This window comes from Parasteatoda tepidariorum, chromosome 7 (assembly GCF_043381705.1).
Source record: "Parasteatoda tepidariorum isolate YZ-2023 chromosome 7, CAS_Ptep_4.0, whole genome shotgun sequence".
Taxonomy (NCBI): domain Eukaryota; kingdom Metazoa; phylum Arthropoda; class Arachnida; order Araneae; family Theridiidae; genus Parasteatoda; species Parasteatoda tepidariorum.
The window spans coordinates 27,271,164-27,292,141 of record NC_092210.1 but is presented as its reverse complement, the minus strand read 5'-3'; the positions used below and the strand labels follow the sequence as shown (position 1 = coordinate 27,292,141).

Genomic DNA, 20,978 nt, shown 5'->3' with positions numbered 1-20,978 from the left:
ATGAAATTATTTTTTTTCCGCCCAAAATATTAAAATAAAATATTTTTTGATATAATTATTTATATCCATGTATTATAAATTGATAACGAATTAATTATCTCAATTCTTGATTCTCGCTATCTTCGCACAACATAGACTGAGATACAAAATGTACCCCACCTGAACATAAAATGACGATTAATTTAATTTTTTAAATCATATTAATCTACAGATTTGAAATTAAATTATAGATAGGGTCCAACTAAGACCGAATAAATAGGGGTTCTAGTGAGACTGAAGCCCTAGGCCCGCAAAATTTTACAGCCCCCACAAGAGACATCTAAATTCATTTAAAGTAAAATTAATTGGCACAGTTTTCAAAAAAATTATTAGACATTTACAAACGTAATGTTTTACAATCTTCCTTTAGATTATAATAAAAAATGTATTACGTATTTTAAGTATAAAATTCAGGAAATTGAAGGGAAAAAATGACATTAGGTTAACCCACTGACGGTCTCGCAAATGGGTAAAATTAGGAGTATATTTTTCCTCGAGACACTATTTCCCTATCTAATAACATGGAAAAACTGGTTTTGATATGTGCAGAAGACTGCAGTTTAAAATACTTTTTATGCGCAGAACAGTCAGTTAATCCTCTATTGTCCAAGTACAAATTACGGTTAAATCACCCAATTTGATAGGGTATCAAGTTCCCTGACTATACCCATTTTTGTTGAAAAATTACGAGAGGGAAGAGATCGAATTATATTTCATAAACCCATTATTCGAATCAGAGAAAACTACTGTTCAAAGAAGTAAAAAGACAACTGTTCAAAGAAATAATGCAGCACACTTATAAATAATTGCTTAAAATTGAAACAAGTTTGTTTTAATAAAAAAAATCTTTACACTTTCTTTACAATATTTTTTTTTAAATCAAACTTCCAATTAATAATTTAAACTAAAACAATTTTTGATAAAATTTCAAGAAAATAATTCTTAAGAATTTCCGTACTATTTTAAATCTCGTATTCGACATGTCATAATCTTTATGCAACTTTCTGCAACATTGCAGTTTTGGATTACGAAATGTTCATAATATTGTTCATCCATAACAAAAACACCAGGACCTAAAATAAGGCACATGTTTTAAAAGAATAAAATTTGAAAATACGTCATCATAATCCATCAAACGATAGATTTTCTTTTCTTTTCCATGACAAAAAATTCCAGAAGTGTTCCACTCTTTCATCAGCCTCTGGGCCAAGATGTGCGAAAATAGTCTGACCACTAGCTATGCCCTCTTCACTTACAGATTCGAAAGCGTATCTTGTTCCAATTTGTACGTGTTCTACGCCGACTTTTTCAGCAAGGACTCCTGTTATGTACACATCTTCGAAAGGTATCAGGTTGTCGCGGGAGTGATGCTTCAGAAGGCCCCTAAGAACTCTTTGATTTAGAACATAGGCCGATCCTGAACAATACTTGGGATAGAAATCATGAGGATATCGTTCTCTTGAAACTGACCACTTGGAATGGTTGTTTCTCATTACAGGCATCCCTTCCCATACCAGACACCAAATTTTCATATCGTAAGCTTCAGCTTCCAAACCTATATGGATATGCAATTTTAGAGAAAATGGTTAATTACACTCAAACCAAATTAATTACTTTAAAATTAAACCCTCCCATTGACTGGTTTATTACATCCCAATTTGTATTCAAACGTGGTAAATTTAAAAGAATATATAATTTTAACAACAATAGTAAATAATTCGTTCGTAATTTAATAGTTAATAACACTCCAAGTGATATTTATTACACTCAAATCGAATTGATCACGTGTTATTGAATACAGGCATGTAAGTGGGAGAAGAACTAAAAAGCCTGGAAATATCTATCAACCTAAATTATAAGAAAAAAGTTTTATGAGCAAAAAGATGCATTTAAATTATTTACATAAAGTGTTTTTTACAACATTGACAGTCTAACAAACTGTAAAGATTTATGTATAAATCATTAAAAAATATAAAATAGCAATAAAGTTAAACAACATACAGAAACATAAAGAAAAAAAAATAGACTTTTGGCATTTTCTTTTAAAGTTGAAAATGTCGCTAAAAGTCTTGCCTGTAACCTACAACTCTATTCTCTCTATATATGTTTAAACTCAAATTCGGAGTCAAACCTAAACATTTGCTTTAGATATACTTACTGGAGTATAGGTAATTTATTTACGTCATACAATACCTGCGCAATGAGCTATTGGCAACGGTCTTGGAAACATCCCTAAGTAAGATCCCAAAGACATGCTATCAGAATTTTGATCCTCTGCAGAAGGGATGGCTCTCTGCTTCGTTCTTCCTCCCCAAAAAAGGGAAGAGTAAAATATTTCTTTTTTAATGTGTATCAAATTAAAACATTTTTGTCCAACGTGACATATTGCTAATTTAAAAACTCAAGTGGCAGCTAACATAAGGTGTCCACTAAGTATGAATATCACTACACCCCTTTTAATAATGATATTTTCCTCATTATAACAATAGGAAAAAGTCAGGCGTTCACTTACTTTTAAGAAGATCTTTCAAAGCGTAAGTATTTACAAATACATCGTCATCCACCTTTACAATGAAGAAGGGAGGTATGTCACAGGCGTCTTTCACTTTTTCAAGGAGACTTAGAACTTTCAAAGGTAGAGTCCGGTATTCCTCTGTCACCAAAGATTGGAAGATGTCACCAAATGTCTCTGCTTCCCAGTCCACGGGTCTTTGCAAAATTTCATCAGAAGCTTCCCCGATGCCAAAAGCGACAGCAATATCTAATTTTCTTGTGACCGCTATATGACCCCATGTTTCCCGTATAGCCTGCAAAATATGAATAATATTTTTTTTCTTTTTTGGTTTAAAATTGAACAATTCGCCCCTCGAATTTTTCGCCTTCTGACATGTAACAAGTTAGTTTGCAGCACTGCAGCAAGCTATAAAATTTTGCATATAAGTATGGCTAAAGAAGATGAATAAAGCACTTAAGAAGTAATGAATAAAATGCGTAAAAAGTATAAATAAAGTACACAAAAGGATATGGAAGGCTTTTACCTAATTTCCGATACCCGTATTGGCATTGGCCATACGGCATTCCTGTAGCAAACAGTATTATCACCCGGAAAAATTGTTTCACCCTGTTTACATGGACTGAAAAAAGACGTCAGGAAGCAGTCTTCTGACGTCATAAGCCTGTAATATGGCCAATCAAATTTACACCATTCATGATGTTAAGTACCTTGCCACCATTAGTGAAAAATAACCACATAGCGCAAAGAGCCAAACATCACGCTCCTGAATTATAGCCTGACTCGAAGTTGTCTTCGCCTAGAAACGTTTGCCTGAAAGCTAATTCGAAGAATCAGAGGTGAAACGTCACGTGCCTGATGTCAAACCTCGTGTAAATAGGGTGTGAGATTAGTGCAGTTCTGATAGTGATTAGTGCATTCTGATAGTGATCGCCGTTCATGATGGTGCTATGACACAATAGGCACATTACGTCCGATTTCAAACCAGATTGGTGGAGACGCACCATCAGGTAGTCGTGGCCGGTTAGGCGGATACGAGCGATTGCTTCATTTGCGCTCTAAATACTGAGGAATACTGTACCTGGAGGCGAGATCATTTAAGGTTATTGCCAGTGAAATTATTGATGGCTGCAGTGATATTGCTAATGGGTACCGTCAGCCGGAAATCTGGCTGTACGGACTTGGCACTATCATTATCATACAATAAAAACTGTGTTGTAATACGTATCCGAATTTGGTGCAGAGAAACTCTAAATATTGTGTGTTATATCAAGTTAATACCCAATCGAAAGTTCATACAAACATTCAATGGTGTAGTTAAATCTTAACTTCAATAAATAAGAAAGCTTACACAAAACTCAGATGCTTTTACTCCATTCAATATTAATTTGAAGGGCACTAATCTAGATACATATAACTGATATAATTTGCAAGATCAGTGCCCTTCAAAACTGAAGATGCCCTTGTTTGTGAAAAAGCGCCATGTTCTTTTATTTTTGGGAGATCTCTAATATTATATAGATGCATATTAAATTACTGATTCTTTATTTTATATTGTATCGTAAAAATATCTGTACAGACCTTATGCGTATATCTTACTATAGTTATAAATTTTAGTGTTACTTAATTACAAATAGGGTGGCGGCAACTTTACACAACGCAGCTTAAAAGAAAATCCTTGGTTCTTGGTATACTGAAACACATAGATCCAAAAGTTATGTATAGCGTTTCATTGCACTATTTTGAAGTAAAGTAGTAATTGCCATCATGTTACTCAGTAATGATAAAATGAGATAATAAAATGTTACTCAGTGCAGGGGCTCCCGCATGGCTAGTAGCCTATTCTAAGTGTTAATTCCAGTCACCAGTTAGCAATTCTGCCAGCTATGTGCGGATGTAGAGATGTTACTCGTTATTGAGAGTAACATATATAAGACAACGAACCAAAGTTTTTAGTATTATTGAGAGCATTATCGTCAACAATGGCAGTGGACTGCAAATATATCTTGAAGAACAGACAATAAGTAGATAGTCATTTAACTGCACAATTTTTTTGGGAACCTGTAACTAACTGGTATTTTGGACAAACTTCAGCCATGACAAACTCTAGAATGGAATCAATCACTGGTGAAATATATAATTTTTACTATTTATAATATTTTTCCATCGAAGCAATCTTTTTTCACCTATTGAACTGACATGTTCTCTTCGTTATTTGTAGTATATTGTAGAGTGGCTAACTTATTGAGTCGAATAAATATGCCGCCGTTATTTTCATAAAATTTGCAAAGAAATAAAACGCTTAGACAAAAAGAACCTTCGTAGTACATTCTGAGTAAAGAAAATAAATCTGACATAAAATGTCTAGAATATAAACAATAAGTTTTAATCCGTTGCAAAAATGAAATACAAAAATTCCATTATATACTACAAAATCATAAACATTTCATTTTTTACAAATATATTTGTCATAACAGTTAGATAAATTATTCTATGAAAAACAAAAACAATCATGCTACAACAGTGAAACAAGTCGGAAATATATGGATATAATAGGTATTTTAAGAAATAAGGTCCAAAAAGTTAGGTCTTCACCGAATTTTTTTAATCATAGTTTATTTTGTTCCTTCAATTATAACCAAACGATTTATTTACATCAATTTGTGTCCGAGAGGGTAAAATTTTGCAATCAAAATTTTGATAATTTTCTAACTAGCAAGAGCACACAACTCTTCACAATGCAAGTTCCGATCCCTTCTTCACCTATATGAGCAAAATTTATTAAGGAATTCGTTGTTATTCTGAGCATTTGCCGACTATCTTGAGCTCTAAAAACTTCCCAGAAGCTCCGTGTCAGATGACAATGCTAGAAGTAATAGTTTTTTCTTTTTGAATTTATTACCATATTATCACTACTGATGGTAATTTTGTCCTTAGAAAGAGATGCACCTCTTACGTTTTTTGTTTCAGGATATGAAACTATTTTTGCCTATTTTAATGTACTAGAAAACAGTAGTTTTTAAAATTTATTATTCAACCTTCTACAAACAATGCTGGTTTTATAATACCTATTATTAGGGTTCACGCTAATATGGCGACTATCGCAAATGTTCTACAAATTTCGCTGAAATCATACGCATAAGCGACAAATTTGTCACCTTGAAAAATGTCTGGAATTATCAAAATACTAACGGGGAAAAAAATTTCCCATCGAATTCCGTACATCTTAAAAAAACTTAGTTGTACTAATTTTATTGTTCTACGCAATGGTACGGAATTCAAATGCGTGGTATTCAAATGGCATACCTGAAAGTGTCCGGGACAAAGAGTTTAAACATAAATGTTGAAATTTCAAATTTACAAACTGTGCTGTGCTTTGCATTCATGTATTGAAAGTATAATTGTTCATCAACAAAACAATGCTTTTTGCTCCGTTAGAGTTGACTATATTTGTTGTTGTTGCTTATCCTCTTCTGGGCTGACGAAGTCAGACCAGATCTATGAACCCGATCTATGACTTTATTTAAAATTATATAATTAATTATTAATATATTTTGTTGACTCTCAATTTCTCTATTTTCCTCAGCATTTTAATTTTTCTCTTGAATTTATTTACTAATATCATTTTATATTTTTTTCACTTAAATTTAGTAAATACTAATCTGCAATTATTTTAAGGCAGTGAACTTAATTAGTTGAAGGGAAATAGAAATAACGATAATTTTTGATGAGTACAATTAAGGGGATATAATTATCGACCATGGCAACCTTCATCTACCAAAATGTACCTCAAGATGCAATCAAGTTAACATGTCTTATATACTAGTGAATTGGTATTAAATATTTGTGGTGGTAGTTAAGCCACACAATAATATGAATTGTGTAATTGTAATGTTCGATTTTTTTTTCCTTTCGAATTTATCTACCACATTAAGTTTTTGGACCACTTTATGAATACCTAGGTGATGCTATTGGACCACTATATTTTCATTGCTGGCGTGAACCCTATCCATTATGAAATATTTCAAACTAATATTTATCTCTCTACAGTGTTCTGTGAGCTTCGAAGTTGCCTAATTAGTTTTGGATTAACAGTATGGATGTTTAACCGAGTGAAGCTAAGCACAGGTGGCGCAACGGGAACGGGTTAAAATTCGCTATAAGACCTTTCGGGTCACTACTTACGATTGATTTTTACGCCAAAACTTGAAAAAGAGCTCCATCAAATATTATTATACTTGTAGTGTTTACAATAGAACGCGTTTTTTTAATTTTAAATGTCAACGAAACAAACAACATAAGAATTTGGAAGATTCCGCAAGCATGCTATGCCCTGCAAGATGCAACCCAAAAAATAATTAGCGGTGATATTTTACACAAATAAGCTAAATGTAGGATAAAACTGAAAACATGGTAAACCTTACACTTTATTTATGTTGTGATATTAACTTTCTGAAATTTATTTTAGACTCACAATCCGTCAGAATTCATGAATTACAAAAAACTCTTATGAATGGTAAAATTACGCTCAAATTTAAACATTAATGAAACTTCTTAGAACATTAAGCCTGTTCACACATCCCCTCGTAAGCATAACATAAGCGGAGGGATACACCGAAAGTTTTCTAAATTTCTTTCGGTTTTAAGAAGTATCTCAAAAGTTTCTAGATACCTTAGGGGCGTGAAACAGGAATTTAATATAGCAGACAAACTTGCTATTGTAAAATGGCAATATGGAATTCTCGAGTCAAATACTATAGGACACATTTGTTGGAGAAATTTTTAAATGTAAATAAAGGAGTTGAAGAACAGATAGGGCGAAAGATAAATTCAGGGTAACAGCAGGATTTGATCCATGCCACAGAGCGTTTGGAAGAATGGTGGCCACATAAGCATAAAGACATCTCGCTGGTTCAAAACTAAAACGACACATCTGCAAACGTGTAATGCCTGCAGATGTGTCGTTTTAGTTTTGAAGCAGCGATCTGTTCAATATGCAATCTGCCACGCTTGAAAACTAGTATTGTATTGTATTTTTAGTTAAGAAAAGAATTTACCGGTTCAGGTACTATCATTTGACAAAAAGAAAAATTCCATGGCATTATCCATAGTCTTTATATTACCATAGCCATGAAATGAGGCTATTTGCTTAACCGAAACTGGAAACCAACCCATCACCATTCAATAATTGATATCATGGACTTGAGTTGCTTCTGTTTTATGTAAAAGAACTTGCCAACATATGAATTAGTATTTTAAATTTAACCCAGTAATGAATACATTTAAATGAAATAAAGAATTAGATCGTAAGTAATAATCTTTTTGATCTAAAATTTTCTCTTAAATATAGAAATTATCTCATATCTTTACAAGTTTTTTAATTTTCATTTTCAAAGAACAGCTCGTAGCTTTTTAAAAACATACAATGTAATTAAGAATTCACTTGCACATGATGTAATTTAAAATTCTGTCGTTACACATAGATACATAGGCAAGCGTGAATAGCACATTAAACATANAAATTAGTTTAAAATATGTTTTTTGTGTGCTTCAATAAATACTATAGCTACAAAAAAAGAAATGCATGGCTTGCCTTAACAGATATTCCACAGTAAATAAAAACAATAATGGTATCCCGTTTTGTCCAACTCTCCCCTACACATTCAAAATAAAAGGCTGAAATCTAATTGAATTTGTTTAAGGGGGTCGGAGGTGGCCTCAGATATCGGAGGGATATTTAGATAAATGAGGTTATTCTTTTCGATGTTTTTATTTTTGAATGCTGAATCAAAGGTACATTTACTCGTAGTTAATGTACAATATTTTACTTGTACACATTAGAAACTCTGAGATAGCTATCAAATCGATCAAGGCTATGTACCTCAACCATATATAGAACTATACTTTTTATTTTATTTTATAACCGTCGTTGAACAACGGACCCAATTTCCGGTTTACGACTACTAATGTTCAACTCCGTAGCCTCCTTGTAATTTTTTAACCATACCAGAAGACAAGGAAACTTCTGAATCAGTACCACCAGAGGTCGAGTCTGAAAGTCCTCCATGTTCCCATAATAAATCATAGAACTACACTTATTATAAATAGAAAAGGCATCTTAAGGTAAAGCGATTTTCCCACTCTCAACACTTTCCTCCTCTCCGTTATAGTTTTGGCAAATTGCTCTTTCTCCCTACCGCAGAACGCTTAAGTAAGAAGCTGGAATATGGTGATGTGGGGGAAAAACACGAGTTACCGAAACCAGGGTAACGGAGAACTCTGGGGCCCCTATTCTATTTATAAAGAGCGATTCTTAACTTTGAACTATCGATTTGTTCGACTTTTATTAGCATTATTAATTACAGTTAAAAATAAGTTAGAGCTGAAATTCAAATCTTTTGATTCTCCTAGTTTGAATAAGTGTGAGTCATTTTCGAAGGACAAAACGATTAGTTTAAAATCCGTATTCGCAGAAAATAGAATATTCTGAAGGAGGAAAAAAAAAACTAAAATCAGAACTAAAACTTAAACCAGGGTAAAATGTTTTTCGTCAAGAATAATAAAACAAATACGGTAGGTAGGTACTTTATTTACGTTGCACTAGAGCTGCGAAATAGGCTATTGTCGACGGGTGTGGGAAACATCCCTAAAGATGATCCAAAAACGTGCCATCACAATTTTGATGCTCTACAAACGGGATCTCATTCTTGAGCCCACTTTCTGAATTTAGACTTAGATCTGAAGAGGAAGGAAATTTTCTCTTTATCCCTGTATCCATGGTACTACTCAGCTACCGACCACTGGCGATTCGATCCTGTGGGTCTTAGCGGAATCGAGGATCAAATCTTGGTTCCAACAAACTGTAGTCCTATGTTGTAATCACTGGGCTATCACGGCCCTAATGAAGAAATACGAACTCTGAATTTGACTGCATCATATGGACGATAAAAAACGAGGAAACAAGTAAAAATTTGAGGAATGATAACTAGGGAAACCTAGAGGTGATATAAGTTCAATATGCAGTACATAGTCACTGGGTTAAGTCATCACCTCCTGCATCAGAAAGCCTCCACACTGGATTTTATAAGTAGTCTGCGCAGTTTATTTAAAAAAACGAACCAGTTGTGCGCATGAACCCAAATTCTATTTTAAAAGTACTTGAGAGAAATTTATCATATATATTTGAGAACTGAATCTGTAGAGGTTGACAAGTAAATAAGACAAACCAATCATATCCACAAATTAAGCAAATTTCTAGGCATATATTTGATACCAGTTTCCAATTTTTAATAGATTTTGTATTAAATGGCTCTTTCGTTAACTGTGGTTAACTTCATAAGTGGTCTGATCGGACTACCTATAAAAAACCGTGTGAAGGCTTTCAGTTATAGGAGGCATTGGTTAAGTACTACCTGCCGACGATGAGCGTTGGCAGGAGCAGAATTCACCAAAATTGTTGCCAACGTGGCGCACACTCTGGAGGAGCGAAATCTTTGGGCCCCTTTTATGAATTGTGGTACTGGAGAATGTCGCTTGAGTCTGAGGAGGAGGACGAACACTGATCCCACGAGAAAGACACAGATGATGAGAGATGTAAAGGTCCTGCGGATGGGCCACATGCCCCATCGGATTTGAACTTGCTGAAAAAAAAACATACAAATAACTTCGATGGCTAAGTTTGAAAGTGTTTTGTGTTATAAAAAATTTTTTTTAAATAAATAAAAATAAAATAAAAGGGAATTTATGAATAGTTTCTAAAGAAAAACATTTATATATATATTTCTCTTACACGGTGACAAAAAAAGCCTCATTTCAACTTCCCGAGTGGCAACGCTGGAAAATCGACCAATGATTGCCGCTAAAAATGTCACATGCCAAATCTAGCTGAGGTGGCTCAATATATAGCGCTTTTAAAAATGGGAATTGAAATAACCAGAGAGAGCATCAGCTGCGGCAATCTCATACTATTAAGCTGGGCAAAAGTGAGTAGTCTTTGTCGATAGATCTCTATTTTAGTATTTTGACAAAAGCACTTTTTTCACGAATTTATGTATTACGAATTTATTTATCGATTTTTGATTTATAGCACGAATTATACCATAGCACATTTCTAATAGGTTTAACGAATTACTTGTCATTTATTTGAATTCAAATTTATTTTAATGACTTAGTATTTACTAAAAAGAAGTAATTTTCTTTTTAAAAAAAAGTTGTTATATGGATTTGAATGATTGTTTTGAATTCTTAGAATTTTGTGCATTTGCAATGCACCTAAGTTAGTATTGAGCGAAGCGAGCTTGGTTTGCGAAGCAAACTATATAAGATTGCGTAGCAATTTTCGGAGGTTGGCGAGCGTTTGCGAGCAGGGGGCACAGCCCAGAAGTACATATTTATTTTTCTTGTATTAAATATGTTATAGACATAAACTTAAAATTGAGATAAAGAAAAATATTATCCAAATTTATCGAAGAGAAAATGGCTTCTTAATCATTCTTAGCTCTGCATTCTTTAATACACTATTGTTTTTATACTTATTATAACTAATTTTTTAATTTGCAAACCATACACAACTAGATCCAATTCATGTGGAAAATTTGGTCTAGAAATAAAGTTGAAATACGACTGATTTCTTGAATTTGATGAACGTGTACAAGTGAGTCAGCAGCGCAATGAAAACAATCCCTAGGTTGAGCGTTTAGAATGAGTCATTGAGTCTGTTCTGTGAGACGCTACTTTTGAGAAGCTTATCGTTATACAGTTAACAGTAGTTAATCGCTTAACGGTTTAATAATAATTATTTGTAGCATAAATATTTCTATTAGAAAATTAACACTACTTCTACAGCAACTTTTTTTACTACAGTAAAAAAGTTAATATCGATTCTTTCTATTTTTACTTTCTTTTCTATTTTATACTTAGAATCACAGAAATACAATTCAAAAATGAGACATTTCAAGAACATCTCGAATTTCATGCAAAATCACCAAATTGGAAGCAAACAGAATTTCGAAAAGAAAATTTAAAAAAAAAGGGGGGGTTTAGAAAAAGTCAACATACTCTTGCCCTTTTCTGTTAAACAGAGATTTTACTTTCGATTTTATACCTTATTAAAATTACGCTCATGTGGTACGGATTTACTCAAATTATGCTAGCAAAAGAGAATGATTAAAAAAAAAAAACATTTTTTTTTGTGATTAAAGTCTTGAGAAATTGTGTGATCAAGTTAATGGCTTTTCTTAGAAAACGCAGTTTTGTGATTTAACTTATGATTTTCAATCAGCAAAACAATTTTGTGATTAAATGCTTTTTTTATAAAAATCTACAAGTGTTTTACTTGTGTTGGTAGCTACATAATTTAGGTATGCATGTGCTTATAAAATAAATAAGTTACATAATTTCATAATTAATCTATTCATAAAATTGCAATTAACATTCGTAAAAAGCATTATAAAAATACTTCTCAGCTTTTTATTCAACTCCTGGAATAGATATTTTTTTATCTGAGTATATTTAATTTCAACATACAACGATTTTGGCCAATTCAAAAGAAGCGCAACGTGATGATGATCCCCCCCCCCTCGCAAGCAAATGTGTGGGACATCTGCTTGTTGTCAGAAATCGCAGCTGGACTCAAAATTTAAATAAAAGAATATATTAAAAAAACTCGGCTTAATAGCGCAGATTGTTAGAACACAAAAACTTCTTTTTTGGGTGAACAACTTATTATTTTTTTAAAATTTTGCTTCCGAAGGTGTATTGGCAAACGATGTCTGAACTGTAAATAAGGCTAATCATACTTCTAAAAAGCAAAAACAAGAAAAAAAAAAGGTTTAGAATGTAATCAGCGAAAAAAATTAATAGATATTTCTCAATAATTTTCCTCGATAAATAAGCAATTATTAAAAAAATCTTTAGGAATTTTTTTCATTATATAACTTATTAAAATTTTCTACGTGTAGCTATAGAATTATAAACCGGCTAATAAACATAAATAGACATTTCTCAATAATTTTCCACGTTTAAATAAGCGATTTCATCATCGTAAGAATATTTTTATGAATTTCATTCAATATTTAACTTTTTGAAACTTTCAACTTTCAGATTTAGAATAATAAATCGGCTTATGAACGTGAAGAGATATTTCTCAATTTTCCACGTTTATAGCAGCAAATTAATTATTGTTAAAAAAATGAATTTCTTTCAATATATAACATTTTGAAATTTTCAACATGTAACTTTAAAATAAAAAAATCAGCTTATAAACATGAATAGATATTTATCAATAATTTGCCACGTCTAAATAAGCAAATTCATTATTGTTAAAATATTTTTATGAATTTCTTCCAATATATAACTTTTTTGAAATTTTCAACATGCATGCAAATGCTCCATAGAAATTTGTCTTTGAAAAGTAGTTATAGTGACATTTTCATAGTAGTTTGTAATTGCTACATTAAAAAAAATAGTTGTATTAGCTACAAAAAATGTAATTTTTTCGACCACTGGTAAAGATTACAGTTTTTCAATTATGTTTTACATGTATTTTTAAACATGCACTTGTTTTTCAGTCCATGTTTAAATTTTTTTTAAAATTTAGTTAAAAATTTTTTGGCACCTTGGCGATTGTAGTTGGCGAGACGATTCATGATGTGGAAATATCCCCAACAATACAAATTAACTATTTCAAATATTTATACAATATTAAGAATGACTTTCTTTATAACCATGACTCAAAAGCCTGGTTGGTAGGGCACTGGACTCATGTCCAAGAATTCCCGGGTTCGATCCCCGCCAGCCGAATGAAAAATGGTGACTGATGCACGTTAAATCTGTTGAGTAGCAAAGTCCTCCATGTTCCCACAGCAAATCAATAGCTTGATCCAGGAGTTACCTTGTCGTTTCGTTTGGGTTAAAAATTATAAGGCTACGGAGTTGAACATCATTAATCGTAAACACGAAAATTGGATCGGGTGTTCAACGACGGTTATAAAATAAAATATTACCAAAAAACTTGTAGATGAATTTACATTGGTAAACGAGCAAAATTTGTTAGGTTTAAATCATATCAACAAAATCGAAAACTAAATTTCCGGAACCTGCCTTAATATAGTTGAAAAAAATTACGGAATTTATGATGGAATATTTTTTTATTTAGATATAACAATCAATTAATCAAAATTGCTTGGTGCACCATGGGTGTTTCGGGGTCGGTGTGCGAAGCGAGCAGCGGTGTAGTGGTGCCGGAACGGGCCGGTACGACGCTCCGAAACTTAGAATCGAGAATACAAGTTTTTTAGAATATATGTTGAAAATGAAGTAAAAACAGTATGCTCCTTATTGATCGTAAAAAATTGTAATTTTAATAATAATTTATAATAAATGTTTAACTATAAATAATTTCAATAATAAATTGTAATAATAAATATTTAAGCAAAGAAAAATATACTTATTACAATCTAAAGAATCATTACTCTGGATAACTTGCACTGAAAACAATAACAGTTCTATTTCATTATGAATCTTGAATTTAATATATATATACATACATATTTAAGATCCTAAATGTGTAGATTTTTTTACTAAATTGTTAACAGGAATTCTAAACGTACGTATTAAGGGGGGGGGGGTCATTTCCAAACATCGCGAGTTTCCAGTTACAGGAAAATTTTCGAATTATAGAATTTAGTCGTTTTTTCGAATTATCCTTCATACTTGAGAGAAAACAAAACTTGCTTTCAAGGTTTAAATTTGACTTTTCTCACTTCTATTCCCGGTGAGCTACGTTCGGGTGAAAATTTCGAACACTGGACTCGAGCACACGATTACCTATTATTATTTACCTATTATCTTATAAATAAATCGTGAAATAAATGTACTTACTCAAGATTATTAATGACCCAATCTCTATAAGCAATTACTTCAGCTTGAGCACAATGCACCAACATCTTATTCTGTTTTGCTAATGTGTGATATCCACATTGAGTAGGTTTAAGTTCAGTTTCATAAGTCTTAATTAAATTCTCAAACTTAGGACATCCAAAATTCTCTAAATTGACGTGTGGTATTTCTAATTTAGATAAATATTCCTTTTCTCTGTGGCCGCCTTTGTAAGCGACCACTGTTGCCTTTTCATCACTGTAAGCTTTGTAAATATCCTTTAAAAGATCAAATCTTGAATTATAATCCATAGTACGTTCTTGTCGAGCAGGGTAAACTGGGAGTCCAAGAATTTTCGTTGACTGATGTCTTACGGTTTGAATATCATTCGGCGAGCAATTTTCCAGATTTAATTCACCACGAAGATCAAAGCGGTAAGAGCATGGCAGGAATTTCTTCTTACCTTTTACTTTGATAAAACCAAGTTCTCGGAGAAAAAATTCCGACTTATAAGTTACGCCGTGATTGTCAAAAACATTAACACAAAATCCGTCCATATCAATAATGCAACAAATATTTTCCATAATTCGAAGAATTCACAAGGTTATTTAATGCAATTTTTTTTTTACCACTTACTCAGTAAATTAACGGTATAAAATCAAACGCTGGAGATCAAAAGAATGTTCAAAGAAATAGATTATGAACTCTTTTTATCACCTCTCTTCCCGCGCTTTGATATTTTACATAAACAAATTTAAACTCTGTTTCAACAAGATAGTTCTTGTTTACAGATATCAGATAAAATCAAAAACGAAACTAAAAATCGTTTCGTTTAATAACGCCCTCTATTGTTTTTAATTGAAACTAATTTAACTTTTTCGTTCAGGTGAAGTATTTTGTATCATAGTACTATAGACCAAAATGGTGAATTTTTTTTTATTTTGCAAGTAAAAAATAGATTTTTTACATAGTAAAAAATATATCTTTCTATTATTAGGATTGTACGAATACTATAATTGTAATTGTTTTGAGGAAAATATTTCTTTCTTTTGCTTTGTATGATTTCTGTCATTAAAAAATATAAATAATTTATGGATGCTGATTACTGCATGACTAATGAAACGATTACATTATATAAAATATTTCAGATAAGCAAATAAAATTTTCCTTGTTTTTGTTCTAGATTTGTCTCTCTGTTTTATTTTGTAAGAACTAAAAGTCACAGAAGATACTAAAATTTTAAATTTATTACTATTAAGGAGATTAAAAATTTAAACGATTAATATTTTGCTAAGTAAAATATTTTACGAGGAATATAAACTAAACTATAAAATATAAACTTTCATCAAACGAAGTTTATTTTGATGTTACAAGTTATTAAAATTTAAATATTTTTTATGTCTACGAAATACTTAAAAATATTTTGTAGGAAATAATAATTTTTTATCTTAGCATTTATCTAATATTAAGTTTAAAATATGGATTCAGATTTTCATATATGCTGAAAAAAAAGAGGCTAAAAAATAAAAATAAGATAAAAGACTATTTTATTTATAATTTATTTAATTACTATAATTTTATGTAAGAACATTTTGTTAATGTAACAAAAAAAAATGAAAAATTACTTTATCGTAAAAAAATGAAAAATTACTTTTAAAAAAAAATAATGAACTGTACATGAAAAATGTACATGACACATATTTGAAATTAAAATTATGAAATGCGATTAACAATCACATTTCATAATTTTAATTTCAAATATGTGTCACATGTAAACAGATGTCACCTCATTTCAAATATTTGCGAAAATTTAATTTCATACAAATGTTTCTATTAATTTTATTGAGAGAAATATAAAATCAGGTTCACTATATGATTTTTTGCACGTTTTTTTAAAACCATTTATGCTTAACGTACTTTTCAAAAAGACGGTCTCTTTCACATAAAAAGTGGTAACATAATTATTTCATTTTTTCAGATTTATTTTGCAGGAACTGTTCTGTCTATATATAGTTCTATTATAGTATTACAATAATACAACTATTTAAATTTGGATCTGTAGTCAAAATTATCTTTAAAACTAAAATAGTAGGCAACAGAAAGAAATATCGAAATGGTATAAACAAATCTGTAAATAACATCTGTTGCTGTCACATGGGCCCCAGAAGGGAAAAAAACCAGAGGGAGGACCGAGCTTACTTTGCAATTCATGATGTTTGTTGGAGATCTAGAGATTTCTGGATGGGAATATGCCAGGTATGTTGTTAAAAATAAATAATATATATGCCGAGATATGCGAATGTGACAAAAAGCACTAAGTGTATAAGTTAGTATAAAGAAATCTATACAACCACTTTTCTAATAAAATGTGGTTTTCATGGATCACTTTTTGTAGCCTGGCATTGATGAAATAAATGTACCGAGATTTGGTTTTGAAATTTTACCCCACTCAAATCATGTTTACTCACTTATTTTTGACATTCACATTTTTCCTTTATTAAAAAAAAAAGGAAAAAATGCACATCGATATAAAATTTAATACAGAAGAAGGAAGCAGAAAACAATGAAGAATTTTTTTAAAATTTATGTTAATAAGATAAGAAGATAACTTTGGATAAGTCGATCATGATGAATCAATGTAAATTAGACTGTCTGAGATAATGTTATATCACCTGGATAAACATTATTGCACTTATTTGAACAATTGATTTCAGATATTGCGGCAATCTACAGAGACACATTTATAAACTTGGATAATGCTTTATGTAGTCCTGATTGAATAAATTTAACCTTTGTCACAGAATTATTATTAAACATATTCTCATAATTTTTTTTTATTATTTTGTATTATTTTATGTTCAAATATGTGAAAAATTATATTTTAAGCATCTTAGTAATTTATGGTTATCATGAACCATCGGTGTCACTTTCTGAGTTTTATGTAAAATTTTCCAAACACGGCTCACTTCCAAACAAGTTTTTAAATCTGCACTTATTTGTAGTTATATCAGTTAAGATAAACAGTTACTCATCTTTGAAATTTCTTTAATTCACAAAATCAATTATTGATTAATTTATGAATGTGAAGAGAAAAAAATGTTTAACTGCTTTTTTGTACTTTATATTTTAGTACAAATATAAATCAGATAATGTAACACATTTTTTTAGTAATTATTTGACTGTTTTTATGATAGAAAAATACCAAAATATATTTTTGCTTGTAATTAGGGCGTCAGAAAAAATATATACATAAAAGGGATACCTAAGTCCTATCTGCGTCAAAGGGTTAAGCGCCATTAAAAAACGAAAACAATTAATACTAGGAAATTTTAAAACATTCAAGCAAAATAGAGTTGCATGTTATGTTAGTGATGTGAAAGGGCAATCTGGAAATAATATTTCTTTAGATTTGTACAAGAAAATTCTTTCATTAGGTCAGAAATAAATTATGATGCTTGTTTTCTTTCTTCTTTTTTTTGCGAATTATACAGTATTTTCTCAAGTGCATGGCGCGGAGCTGGTAGGACATCATGCACAAAATATACAGTACCTATGAAAAGGCATCGACCAATTTGGTGGATATATGGGAAACTGGACAAACGTTTCAACTTTGAAAAGAGGCACATTTACAGAAAGTAAAAAATAAGTTTCTACTTTTGATCTTGCTTATGGGCTAAACCTTTGGACAATGAACGTACGTTCTCACTGCTTTCATATCGCAGTTAGATAAAGTTTGATAACTGTTTATTACAGTTATCAAACTAAATGTAATTCTTACACGATGTAATTCTTACACGATACGTTACTAAATTTTATTTAACCATACAGGGGCGTACGCAAGGGAGGGGTTTAGGGGTTTAAACTCCCCCCTTGAGCTCAGACAAACTGGCAAAAATAAAAATTTTAGTAGAAGTTATGCGGGCTATTATTTTTTAAGACTATATATTTTTATTTGCCTTATGCCTACTTTCATTTTTCACGGTATTTCTCAGAATACTGAAAAAACATTTACTATAAAAGGGTTATACTTTTGAAACCAAATTCACGTGATACTGTTACGGGCTGGTTCGCAAGAATGTAACAATTTTGAATTATTTTGATAAAAAATCCCGACCTGAAATTAGTTAGGTGACAGCATCTAGAACCAATAAAAGTTTTTCTGTTGAACAGAAATGTCATACTTCCGTTGAAGAAAACGTTTCTAGCATAACAAAATCTGATGAATAAGAAAGTGGCCCTCAAAGTGCTACTTCCCACCCATATGACATTGGACATTTTTCAGAAGATATTTCATTATGTTCTTAAACTTAAAAAATCAAATCAAAATTTAACTAAACAATGCTGTCTAAATAAAAAGTAAAAACTGTCTAGCTGTCTAAATTAGGGAAATAATAGTGCTTTATTACATACTCGAATTTCTTTTAGTAGTTTCAGAAAATTATGAACACCCCCCTCGAAAAAATTATGCGTACGCCACTGTAACCATATCAAATCGATAAAAAAAACTCAGCTATTCTAATTTCTTTTTTAAAAAACTGTGTATAATAGCTTTTTTTTTTTATAATAGCTGACTTATAAATTTTTCTGATATTTGTGCTAATTTTGACATTAATTCATAAAAGCCTATCACGTTATTTACGCTCTTCTTTCAAGCACTTTGTTTTCAAACCTTAAATAATGAGACTTTCATTATTGTATTTAAAGCAATAGCAAAATCAGTGCCTTTTCTATTTAACTCAGATTTATAAATTTGATTGATAGTGATTTTTGACTACTACAAATATTAAATAATTTTTTGACTACTACAAATATAGTATAACATATTTATAGTTGCATGATAATCGTACGATGTGTTGGGCTCGGCAAAATAAAATATCAATTATTTCTTTAAAATTATAAAAAAGGAATTCTGTATTCAATTGTCATTTTACTACGACTTGGAAAACTTATCCTCCGAAACGATAAAAGTTGGCAGGCATGCAAAATTCTGCCATACTATAACATTGAAAAACTTTAAATCTTTCTCCAATGTAGAATTGTTACAGAGAGTGATTTCTATAAAATGAAAAGCTTATTCCTTCGATTTTTCAAATTTTAACACGTAAGAAACTTAAGCCAAGTTTAAAATGAAAGAAGAAAAAAATTTCTATTTACCTTTCCAACGAAATGGAGAGAGCCGTCTGTGAAACTCTTCACACCGTCTTAGTCTAAAAATAAACTTTTCCTCCCTCTTAATTTATCTCCACGCGAGGAAGAGCATTTTAATAATTCTCTAATTTGCAAGGATTAATAAAATAAAAAATTCATGAACAAAAAATAATATAAAATCATTCTTCCAAAACAGTTAAATTTTAAGATCTATAAATTACTACAATATTTATAAATAATTATAATCTTATAAATTATTTTTAGTCCTACAAATAAATCCTTAGAACTTATGAAAATCGAGCCTACTGTAGAGCTGGGCACTGATTCAGTGATTCGGTTCGGTGATTCGAATAAAAAGACTGTAAACCCCATATAAGAGAAGATTGCTTCTCTTAAGTCTGGTACACTCCAAACAACACCAGTATAAACCAAGAGCTGAATTGATTTGCAAATTATGTTTTCGCGAGTGTCCAAATTTGAATCTTGAACAACCTTTTCCAGCGAAAAATTGAAGAAAAGACAACCTTCGATGGATCCTACGAATTTTATTTTAGTGTCACTCGCCGCCATACATTATAATAACTTCATAGAAATAATTCAATTCTACTTATTAAATAACACTTTAGGGCTAAATCCATATTTAGAGAAGAAACTGAATTTACCAGGTTTAAAATTCCTTCCAAAGAAATTTTCATGCTCCCTCACTAAGCCTATTTCAATTTAAGAAATTTTCAGAGAATCATAAAGTCTGACTCTACTTCTATCTTGCTTCCTATGTTAACCTATGGATTATTTTATGAATTCCATTCCTAATTATTAAATTTTTTTTAACATTTCATCCATTAAAATGTATTTAATGGATCTTAGTTACCACATTTAAGACTTTTTCGAAGCCTCTATGGTAACAGCTTTTTTGCAAATAATGTGCTATTTTCATAGCTGGTGTGAGTTTGCAACACTTACTCTTGATTGTTAGGTCAAATTTAGCATATCTTTAGCCCTCTATGTTTATTCTAGCCTAAAATTTCCTTATGGAGAAAATTCATAGTTTTGAGACAATAGAAAACGTTTGTGGTCTAATTTTTTAAGATTTAAAACTTACTCCATTGCTGATTTAAAACTTACTTCGTTAAAATTTGAAACTTACTCCGTTATTTGGTCTCATAAAAATTTGCAAAAATAAGAATAAGGCATTGATTTTGATAATTTTCGTTCAGGTGGAAAAATATCGCCAAATTGGCGATTTTTAAAAAAGTTTAATAACTTTCAGAATATTTAACTAATTTGTCCATTCTAAAGTCCAGAGGATTCTTCACAACAAATCGTCATATATAGTTTAAAATTAAAACGCATAAACTGTGGCTTTTTTGTTTTCCTTGACGAAAAAGCTTCGAAAAATCAT

At 31.0% G+C, this 20,978-nt stretch overlaps 1 protein-coding gene across 2 annotated transcripts; it reads right to left on the bottom strand.

Moving 5' to 3' along the window:
• Positions 1-842: 842 nt before the first annotated feature.
• On the bottom strand, positions 843-19,672 carry LOC107441700 (beta-1,3-galactosyltransferase brn). 2 transcript variants are annotated; one of them, XM_016055054.3, is made up of 4 exons: positions 19,583-19,672; positions 9,964-10,191; positions 2,552-2,846; positions 843-1,594 (listed from the first exon to the last, which is right to left on the bottom strand). In XM_016055054.3, the coding sequence occupies exons 2-4, from the start codon at positions 10,168-10,170 to the stop codon at positions 1,161-1,163; spliced, it is 936 nt and encodes a 311-aa protein (XP_015910540.1). In that variant the 5' UTR covers positions 10,171-10,191; positions 19,583-19,672; the 3' UTR covers positions 843-1,160. The 2 variants fall into 2 exon arrangements, with proteins under 2 accessions (XP_015910540.1, XP_015910541.1); XM_016055055.4 differs by lacking the exon at positions 19,583-19,672 and adding an exon at positions 14,432-15,157.
• Between the last annotated feature and the right edge of the window lie 1,306 nt (positions 19,673-20,978).

What these genes read in the sequence shown, in the direction of transcription:
- LOC107441700 (XM_016055054.3), bottom strand. Translation starts at nt 10,170, where the DNA reads ATGTGGCCCATCCGCAGGACCTTTACATCTCTCATCATCTGTGTCTTT. An exon ending in CCAACGCTCATCGTCGGCAG is followed by an intron (nt 2,847 to 9,963) that starts GTAGTACTTAAC and finishes CATATTTTGCAG; the next exon opens with GCTATACGGGAAACATGGGG. An exon ending in TTTGAAAGATCTTCTTAAAA is followed by an intron (nt 1,595 to 2,551) that starts GTAAGTGAACGC and finishes ATATCCATATAG; the next exon opens with GTTTGGAAGCTGAAGCTTAC.